This window comes from Rattus norvegicus, chromosome 2 (genome assembly GCF_036323735.1).
Source record: "Rattus norvegicus strain BN/NHsdMcwi chromosome 2, GRCr8, whole genome shotgun sequence".
NCBI lineage: Eukaryota > Metazoa > Chordata > Mammalia > Rodentia > Muridae > Rattus > Rattus norvegicus.
In genome coordinates, this window is record NC_086020.1 from 176,886,782 (window position 1) to 176,896,876 (window position 10,095).

Consider the following 10,095-nt stretch of genomic DNA (forward strand, 5'->3'; position numbering starts at 1 on the left):
TATGACAGTGTGTGGAGTGGGGGACTGGAGTGGAAACACTCTGTAGGAGAGGTTGTGTGCCAAACTGGGCAGGCTGATAGGATACCGAGACATCAGGAAACCCCAGCCCAGTTTGCCACGCCTTTCTGTTAATGATGAGCAGTCAATCACCTTTGGTGAAAATTGTGCATTCTGAGGCCCTGAGGCGTTGGGTAGGGCAGAAAATGGACACCGATATGATCCTTAACTCGCCTGGCTTGAGGGCGAGGCTAGGGAAGGAGGAGGGCCTCTCCCTATCTCCTCCCCTCCCTAGGGTTGCTTTCAGACTACAGTTCCCGGGATGCATTGCACCACCCACCACACCCCTCCTCCGCACCACGCACCATCCACCATCCCCCACCTCCACAGCCTGACCTGCTGCAGCTGGAGGAGCTAAGGAAGCTGAGCGTGGTGGGGAGGGGAGCGGGTCCGCGATTCTGGAGACAGTTTCCGCGGCCTCTCCCCACCAGGCGGCCCTGAATTGCCAAATGCACCTCTAGTCCTTGCATGCAGACCTTTCCCCTCTTCTGTAGACTTGTTTGCATCCCTCTCGCTTTTGCCCTCCCCACCCTTCCCTGGGCTCCGGAACGCTACTCTTCAGTTTGGGATCAGCCCTTCTCGGCACCCCTCTTCATTAAGGAAATGCAATGAACCGGTGCCCTCGCGTCCTCATCGCCTCCCCGGGCACGGTACCCGTTTGGTGGTGGGGAGGGAGCCCCTCACTGTCCCTTCGTGACGCCCCTCCTTTGGGCCTCCCTCCAACTGGCGTCCCTGGGCGATGCCCCAGAGGATCTAGCCAGAAGGTGGGCTTTACAGCGAGGGCTGTGGATAGGATAAAGAACCGGGGCTTGGGTGCTTCTGAGATGCTCCCAAGTATCAAGGGGGACAGAGCGAGGTGCGGGCAACTGGGCGTCAGGCATGATGCCCTCGCCTAGTGACTCCAGTCGCTCGCTGACCAGCCGGCCCAGTACCCGAGGCCTTACCCACCTCCGCCTCCACCGACCCTGGCTGCAGGCCCTGCTCACGTTGGGGCTGGCCCAGGTGCTCTTGGGCATCCTGGTGGTAACCTTCAGCATGGTGGCCTCCTCTGTCACCACCACTGAGAGCATCAAGAGGTCCTGCCCATCTTGGGCTGGGTTCTCGGTGAGTCGGGTACAAAGAGTGCATAGTACTGGGGTGGGAGAAGCTTCTCAGGCCCCACCCCTCCTCACCTGCAAGCCCACATGGTTGTCTTTCCTTCTGCTCCCAGCCCTCTCCCTCCTTGCAGGGCTGGGTGCATCCTGTGGCAAGGGGCTCACTTAGGTGCTTCCCCTGCCAGGCTGAGCCTGTGCCCACTCTGTCCCTAGCTGGCGTTCTCCGGGTTGGTTGGCATTGTATCCTGGAAGCGGCCATTCACTCTAGTGGTAGGTGCCAAGGCCCAATGCCCACTGGGAGGCAGGTGCCCAACACCAGAGGGGATACCCTTTATGCTCTTAGGAGCTTTCCAGTTGGTACTAGGCTGACAGAAACTGTTAGAAGAGGGTGGTTCATTCTGTGGAAGAGATGATGTGCTGAGGAAGGTCCCAGCCCTGAAATGATACCCTCTTTCCCTCAGATCTCTTTCTTCTCCTTGCTTTCGGTGCTCTGTGTCATGCTCAGCATGGCTGGTTCTGTCCTCTCCTGTAAGAACGCTCAGCTGGCTCGGGACTTCCGAGAATGCTCCATGGTGAGATTTGAGGTGGGAGACCTGGAAGGAATTGCTTAGGATAGATGTGAGGGACCCCTGAGTTTGCTCTGATCCAGGCTGCCTTACCCTTTCCACTCCCACACAGGAAGGGAAAGTCTGCGTATGCTGCCCCCCTATTCCCTTACACAGACCTTGTCCAGAGTGGGGCCAGGAGCTGAAAGTTGCCTTTAACTCCACCTGTGATGAAGCCCGAGGGGCCCTCAAGGTGAACAAGCCCTCCACAATCCCTTCCTCCTACGCTGTTATCCTGGGTCGCTTCCTTTGCTTCTCAAAGGCTCAAGTATGTAAGGTGTCCCCATCCCGGACCCCTTACTCCTCTCCTTCATCTTCCCTTCTCCAGAACCTGCTCTTCAGTGTCTGTGGGCTTACCATTTGTGCTGCCATCATCTGTACCCTCTCTGCTATTGTCTGCTGTGTCCAGATCTTCTCCCTGGATCTGGTGCATGTGGTAAGGAGGGAGCCAAGGCCTAAGCAGACAGGTGTGGCGGGAGCTGGGGGGGTGTGCTGGGACTGGGCCTGCCAAGCACACTTCCAGGTCTAGATTTTGAGTGTGGGGCACTCAGACACCTGAGGATATTCATTGCAGGGCTGTTTGGTGCCAGAGGGAGAGTGAGGAAGACTGGATGTCGTGAAATAGGGAGGATCCTAGATTAAGGAGGGGATATAGGATGGGTAGTCACGTGGTGACAGGGAACAGGTGACAATTATGGATAGAGGTGAAATGAAAGAGGAGAGATTGTGGGTGGGCAAGGCCAGAGCTGGAGGTACAGAGTGGGGCAGGGTGAAGAAGAAGCTGGGTGTGGCTGAGGAAGGTTGGAACTGGATCTTCTCAGTGGAGGTAGGGCCATAAAAATAGCAGAAAGGAAAGAAATTTGAAACCAGGCTTGCTTCTTAGCAGCTTGCCCCTGAACGCTCAGTCTCAGGCCCCCTGGGGTCCCTGGCTTGTACATCTTCGCCCCCAGCTCCTCTCCTCCACACCATGCTGGACTTGGAGGAATTCGTCCCACCTGTGCCCCCACCACCCTACTACCCTCCAGAGTACACTTGCAGTTCAGAGACAGATGCACAAAGGTAAGACTGGGGGCGGGGTCCTCCTGGGGGCGGGGCAGGGCCTGGATTGATGGGGAGCTGTGGAGTAGGAATTATTTTCCAGACCCTGATCCTCTCCCTCGTCCTGCCAGCATCACCTATAATGGCTCCATGGATAGCCCAGTACCCTTGTATCCTACTGATTGCCCCCCTTCTTATGAGGCCGTCATGGGGCTGCGAAGAGACAGCCAGGTGAGGAAAGGGCTTGGTGTGGCTGGGAGCAGTGTGTAGCGCCCAGAGCCCAGAACACTGCTTGATAAGGAACCAGCAGTTCTCATGGTCCCCACTAGCATCCTTGATCTGCCCCAGAGCTGCAGAGGTGGGTGGGAGATGAACTGATATTTCTCTTTTAAAGATGTGCAGCAGGAGGGTTGGGGATTTAGCTCAGTGGCAGAGCACTTGCCTAGCAAGCACAAGGCCCTGGGTTCAGTCCCCAGCTCCGAAAAAAAAAGAAAAAAGAAGAAAAAAAAAAAAAAAGATGTGCAGCAGGGTATGGCGGTTCACACCTGTGATCCAGCACTGGAAAGGCAGAAGCACCAAGTGCCACAAGAGTGAGGCTAACCTGATCTACATAGAGAGATCTAGGCCAACCAGGGCTTCAGTGACCTTCTCAAAAAAATAAGTAAAAATAAAGATATGAAAACTGATGCCACCTTAAGCGACTCATATACAAAGCCAACTGTAGTGGCATCTGCCTATAATCACAGCACTTGGGAAGTGGAAGCAGCAAGGTTAGGAGTTGAAGTGCTAGCCTAGGCTACTTAGTAAACTCTGCTCAAAAAACAAACAAACAAACAAAAAGCAGCCAACCGCTACAGAGTGACAAAGCTGCTCTGAAATCTCTGGTCGCCATAGTTTTTTCAGTGCATGGGAGTGGTCATGCCAGTGTGACGGGCTAGACTTTTGATCCTGTGTCTTCTGCAGGCCACTCTGTTTGATCCTCAGCTTCACGATGGCTCCTGTGTCTGTGAGCGGGTGCCCTCCATTGTTGATGGTGAGCAGAGAGGGCCGGACTGGACAAGGGCAGGGTGGGACCAGGAGGAAAAGCCAAGGCTAAGTTCAGCTGAAGGTTTGGAGTTAAGAAGCTGCATCTTAGAACCCTGGGCCTATCTGTCTCCTTGAGGATAAAGCTGGGCAAGAGTGGGCAAAAGCAGCTTGCCCTCATGAAATCCTACCTAGCGCTCCCTTGCCATCCATAGTGTCCATGGACAGTGGGTCCCTGGTGTTGTCAGCCATTGGCGACCTCCCTGGCGGCTCTAGCCCATCAGAAGACTCATGCCTGCTGGAACTCCAAGGCTCTGTGCGCTCCGTCGATTACGTGCTCTTCCGCTCCATCCAGCGCAGCCGCGCAGGCTACTGCCTTAGCCTGGACTGCGGCCTCCGGGGTCCCTTTGAAGACAGTCCCTTGCCTCGGCGACCCCCACGGGCTGCCCGCTCCTATTCCTGCTCAGCTCCTGAAGCCCCACCCCCACTGGGTGCTCCCACAGCTGCTCGCAGTTGCCACCGGTTGGAGGGCTGGCCGCCCTGGGTGGGACCTTGCTTCCCCGAGCTGAGGCGGCGGGTCCCCCGAGGAGGCAGCCGTTCAACTGCACCCCCTCCTGCCCGAGCACCAGTTCGGCGCTTCAGTGATAGCTCAGGTTCCCTCACCCCACCCGGACACCGGCCTCCTCACCGGACACCCCCTCCACCACTGCTGCTGCCAAGGTCTCACAGTGACCCAGGCATTACCACCTCCAGCGACATCGGTAAGTCACCTGGTTTGGGGAAGGATAATCCATTAGGACTGGGTCCCTGTGAGGTTCCTAAGGGGGAAAGTGAAGTTACTCCCGCAGTGTTTCCTGAGTGCTCAATTCCCAGGGACAGAGGCTTCAAGGCTAAGCAGGTGGGAGGACTTGGCTTTTGAAACCATTTCCACAGCGCCTAAGTCTGGGCTACATAACCACTCAGTTATAGCAACAGATCAAACGGAAGTCTCTGAGTTACTAAGAGATGAAGCGATTCACAGCCACACAGGAAGTGCCTGAACTCTCATCTGGTGACCCTAAGCAGAGCGGGAAGGGCGACAGCAGTGAAGGATGGCGCTGAAGACCCCATCTTCCTACATTATAGCATCTAGTTGTAGGCCGAGATGATTGCTCCTTGAATGCTGAACGAGGAGCGGTGTGTTCATATAGCAATCTCACACTGTCCCTGTTTCTCCTCCCCAGCTGACTTCAGGGACCTTTATACCAAAGTGCTTGAGGAAGAAGCTGCCTCCATCTCCTCTGCAGACACAGGTCAGGCGTGTGGGTAGGCAGCTGAAGGGCATGGTGCCACTGGGTAGCCCACACACATTTCTTGCTTTTTCTCAGCAGGGCTCTGCTCTGAAGCCTGCCTTTTCCGCCTAGCCCGCTGCCCTTCCCCCAAGTTGCTACGTGCTCACTCAGCTGAGAAACGCCGCCCAGTGCCCACCTTCCAGAAGGTTCCTCTGCCTTCAGGTCCTGCACCTGCCCACTCTCTAGGAGACCTGAAAGGAAGCTGGCCAGGCCGGGGCCTGGTCACTCGTTTCCTCCAGCTGTCTAGGAAGTCCCCAGACCCTGCAGGAACTGGAGCCCACGGACATAAGCAAGTAAGCGTTAGGGGAACCAGGAAGCATCCCTAGAAAAGCCTGGTGTTGCAGGTTGACCTATACTGACGCCCTCTCTTCTGTCCTCTTCCAGGTGCGCAGGAGCCCATGGGGACGACCAGGTCGGGAGAGCCTCCACCTTCGCAGCTGTGGTGATTTGAGCTCTGGCTCCTCCTTAAGGCGACTCCTGTCTGCCCGCAGGCTGGAGCATGGCATACGCCCACACAGCCTCAGCCTCAATGGAGGCAGCCGGGAGACCGGGCTCTGACTTGGGCGCGTTACAATGAACAGGTCAGAGGAATGCTAGAGCCATATGCATCCACTGGTTAGGACCAGCGGCCCTCAGCAGCCCTGTGCACCACTGGCTGGCTCAAAAAGAAAGCCCACTGTATACTCTCCCAAGGTGTTCCTTTCCTGCCTGCCTTTGAGGGCTCCTGTTGCTTGCCTCTGTCTCTCTGAATGGCAGAGCTTCTGTCCTGTGCTGCATGGGTGTTCAAGTTGTGGGAGCAAATGCCCCCTGCTTACAGCATTGACAGAGGAAAATTAGTAACCCCCTCCTCTGCATGAGAGTGCCTCTTTCTGATATCCAAGAGCACCAACTATATGGGGCAAAAGCCTGAGTGTTTAAGAACACTGCAATCTGTGCCTTGCCAAATGGTGGTAGGGCAAAAAGACATGAATCTCGGTGGCTTTTCAGCTTTGCCACCTCCAGCTGCATGGCCTCAGGCAAGTTATTTAACCTTAATTGCCTGACCTGTAAACCATTGTGAACATGAATGTTTGTAACACTGAGTAAGCCTTCAATAAATTTCCATTTCTCCCTTCTCTCTTGGACTGTTCTGTTGTCGTTAAAGTAGTATTGTAGTTTATTAAAGATATTTGAGGGCTGGAGAGATGACTCAGTGGTTGAGAGCACTGACTGCTCTTCCAGAGGTCCTGAGTTCAAATCCCAGCAACCACATGGTGGCTCACAACCATCTGTAATGGTCCCATCTTTTGGTGAGTAACAAGTGTATTCACATACATTAAAAAAAAAAAGATATTTGAAACATAGTTTGGTTTGTCTTCTCCTCTTCCTCCTCTTCTTTTTTTCTCTCCAAGACAGGGTTTCTCTGCAGAGCCCTGGATGTCTTAGAATTCTGTAGACCAGGCTGTCCTAGAACTCAAGAGATTTTCCTGCCCCTGCCTCCCAAGAGCTAGGATTAAAGGCGTGTGTCATCACTGCCAATTTTTAAAAGAAACTGTTTTCCGGGTGGTTTATTTTTTTGTTTTGTTTTGTTTCTTGAGAATTGTGTGTGTGTGAGTGATGTATCAGCATGCACACGCCAGCAGCATGTGTGTGGAAGTCAGAGATGCACACGCCAGCAGCATGTGTGTGGAAGTCAGAGGACAGTTTTGTGAAGTCAGCTCTTTGCTTCTTGCTTCCACCTTTATATAGGTGGGTTCTGGGGATTCAACTAGGATGACCAGGTTTACACAGCACAGAACAGTGTGTGTGTGTGTGTGTGTGTGTGTGTGTGTGTGTGTGTGTGTGTGTGTGTGTGTCCGAGCGCGCGTGCGCATGCGCATATGTGTTCTGATAAGTGTGAGACTGCACATGACATGGTGCATGTGCCATAGAGGACACGGGATAGAAGACAGAGGATGATGTCAGGCCTTGCCTCTCACCTTGTTTGAAACAGGGTCTCTTGTTTTCTCTGCTGCATCTGCCAGGCTGGTTAGTCCTCAGCAGGGATTCTCCTGTCTCCTGAATCTCATTCTACCATGGGATGACAGTGCCTGACTTTAAATGGTTCCAAGGTCTTTGAACTTGGTCCTCATGCTGAAGGAAAGCACTTTTCCCCTGAGCTGTTTCCCCAACCCCAAACTTTTTAAACAGTATAAAAATATTTATTAATGTGTACGGATGTTTTGCTTGTATATATGTCTGTGTACCAAGTGCTTCCCTAGTGCCTGCAAAGGCCAAAAGAGGATTTCAGATCCCCTAGGGCTGGAGTTACAGATGATTGTGAGGTGTCGTGTTGGTGCTGAGAATTTAACTCTGATCCTTGGATGACCCTTAGCCACTGAGCCATTTCTCCAGCTCACCACACTTGAACAGATGATTCTTCTATGGCCAAATGCCAAGGTTCCAGGCCAGCATTATCACAAAGCAACAAAATTGTTACTCACCTCTGTAATCAACGAAAATACATCACCAGTCTGTTTCCTGTGAATTTTCCCATCTTTGAAGACACCACAGTTTCCTGTTTTTCTTTTTACTTTACTCTCTCCTTTACCAGCTTTTACACCTTTATGTACTGCTCAGCATACATATGGGCTTCTCTATTTTTATTTTCTATTTGAGACAGGGTCTCTTTAAATAGCCATGGCTATCCTGGAACTCCCTATATAGACCAGGCTAGCCTTGAACTGTCTGCCTACCTCTGCCTCCTGAGTGCTGGGGTAAAAGGTGCACCACCATGTCTGACTATTTTAATATATTTTTATTAAAATACAATTGCAGTAACTCCCCTTTCCTTTTTTCCCTTCCAGCTCCTCCCATGTCTACCCCCTACTCCCTCTCTAACTGATAGTCTCCCTTGAGTTATGAGTGTTTTTTTGCTTGCAAACTAAGTACACTGCACTCATGCCTGATGCCCAGAGGCCAAAAAGTGGTGTCATTCCCCTGGGACTAGAGTTTCTTGTTTTTTAAGGCTTATTTATTTATTATATATAAGTACACTGTAGCTGTCTTCAGACACACCAGAAAATCTCATTACAGATGGTTGTGAGCCACCATGTGGTTGCTGGGATTTGAACTTTGGACCTCTGGAAGAGCAGTCAGTGCTCTTAACCACTGAGCCATCTCTCCAGCTTGGGGACTAGAGTTTCTAATGGTTATAAGCTGCCATGTGAATGTTGGAAACAATTTAGATCCTCTGTAGGAGCAGTAAATAATTTCTCCAGCATCCCAAATTCATTTATCTAGAGTTGTGTGTGTGTGTGTGTGTGTGTGTGTGTGTGTGTGTGTGTGTGTGTGAAAGAGAGACCCAGAGAGAGAGAGAGAGAGAGAGAGAGAGAGAGAGAGAGAGAGAATGAGTGTGGGGGGGCATTCTTTTTGTTTGGTTTTTCAAAACAGGGTTTCTCTGAGTAGCTTTGGCTGTCCAGAAATTCTCAATGTGTAGACCAGGCTAGCCTTGAACTGAACTCACAGAGGTCCACCTGCCTCTGCCTCTGGAGTGCTGGGACTAAGCTGCTACCACTGGGCTGACAATGGAATTCTTTTTTTTTTTTTTAAGATTTATTTATTTCATGTATGAGTACACTGTAGCTGTCTTCAGACACACCAGAGGAGGGCATCGGATCCCTTTACAGATGGTTGTGAGCCACCATGTGGTTGCTGGGATTTGAACTCAGGATCTCTGGAAGAGCAGTCAGCTCTTAACCTTTGAGCCATCTCTCCAGCCCGACAATGGAATTCTTACTTCCTGCTCTCACACCTGGTCTTCCCCTGCTCTCATCTCAGTAATAACTCAGCCAGTCCAAAAGCTTGGTCTTCATTTTGATTTTCCTCATCCAATACAACAATCCTCTGAGGAGATCTCACCATCCTTCTAACTACCTAGCCAGCCTGCCACCTTCTCTCCAATCTCCAAATGATGGCTCATGTCTGTAATCCCAGCAAGGATGACACAGAGGCAGGAAAACTGAATTCAAGGCCATGGGTTTCAGAATGAGACCCCGATTAAAAACAAATAGCTCTCTTCTATCCAACCCTGTTGACTAATTGATTATTTAAAATAATATCAAAGATAGTTACTTATACCATGTAGCTCTGTTTAATCTGTGTGCTTCTCTGAGCCCTAACTCAGAAAAATGTAACCCCACCGCCCCAATCCCCCACCCACACCCCCACCCCCGGAGCTGAGGACCGAACCCAGGGCCTTGCCCTTGCTAGGCAAGTGCTCTACCACTGAGCTAAATCCCCAACCCCAAAAATATAACTTTTTTTTTTTAAATTAACCTCTAGTGATAGACATCAGACCAGTGAGTGGTTTGTTTTTTTTTAAAGATTTATTTATTATGTATATAGCACTCCACCTGCATGTACACGTGCAGGCCAGAAGAGGGCATCAGATCCCATTACAGATGGTTGTGAGCCACCATGTGGGGGAATTGAACTCAGGACCTCTGGAAGAGCAGTCAGTGCTCTTAACCTCTGAGCCATCTCTACAACCCCCAAAATGTAACTTTTTTTTTCCGGAGCTGGGGACCGAACCCAGGGCCTTGCGCTTGCTAGGTAAGCGCTCTACCACTTAGCTAAATCCCCAACCCCAAAAATGTAACTTTTTAAAAGATAAGTTTTCACTCTGTCATTCTGATTAACCGGAACACAACCAGGCTGGCATCCAATTCACGGAGATCTGTCTGCCTCTGTCACCCAGATAGGGGGGTTAATGGCATGGGTCACTGTACCTAGCAAATTAGGACTTTTCCTTCTATCTTTTTTTTTTTTGTTTGTTTGTTTAGGATGCTAGTATCCTAGGAGTAAGCTTTCCTATGAGGCCTTGTAATACTTAATAAATAATATGTGGTTCTTTGAATGCACAAAATATGATGTTTATCTAACAAGGGGAACTGTAAACAGGAACTGGGAAGAAGCTATGTCTGTAAA

General features: G+C 51.2%; 1 protein-coding gene across 36 annotated transcripts; it reads left to right on the forward strand.

Annotated features, from left to right (window-relative positions):
- The first annotated feature begins 121 nt into the window (after positions 1-121).
- On the forward strand, positions 122-6,266 carry Entrep3 (endosomal transmembrane epsin interactor 3). Of its 36 annotated transcripts, none has more exons than XM_039102316.2 (12): positions 122-1,161; positions 1,365-1,421; positions 1,613-1,735; positions 1,830-1,949; positions 2,085-2,192; positions 2,640-2,815; positions 2,884-3,025; positions 3,758-3,827; positions 4,033-4,578; positions 5,041-5,109; positions 5,185-5,441; positions 5,533-6,263. In XM_039102316.2, exons 1-12 carry the CDS (start codon positions 937-939, stop codon positions 5,704-5,706), a joined length of 2,067 nt encoding a protein of 688 aa, XP_038958244.1. In that variant the 5' UTR covers positions 122-936; the 3' UTR covers positions 5,707-6,263. The 36 variants fall into 36 exon arrangements, with proteins under 36 accessions (XP_038958244.1, XP_038958245.1, XP_038958250.1 ...); XM_039102317.2 differs by having other exon boundaries at positions 5,188-5,441; XM_039102322.2 differs by having other exon boundaries at positions 5,221-5,441.
- Positions 6,267-10,095: the final 3,829 nt, after the last annotated feature.

What these genes read in the sequence shown, in the direction of transcription:
- Entrep3 (XM_039102316.2), top strand. Translation starts at nt 937, where the DNA reads ATGATGCCCTCGCCTAGTGACTCCAGTCGCTCGCTGACCAGCCGGCCC. An exon ending in CCCTGGATCTGGTGCATGTG is followed by an intron (nt 2,193 to 2,639) that starts GTAAGGAGGGAG and finishes CTTGCTTCTTAG; the next exon opens with CAGCTTGCCCCTGAACGCTC. An exon ending in GAGCCCACGGACATAAGCAA is followed by an intron (nt 5,442 to 5,532) that starts GTAAGCGTTAGG and finishes GTCCTCTTCCAG; the next exon opens with GTGCGCAGGAGCCCATGGGG.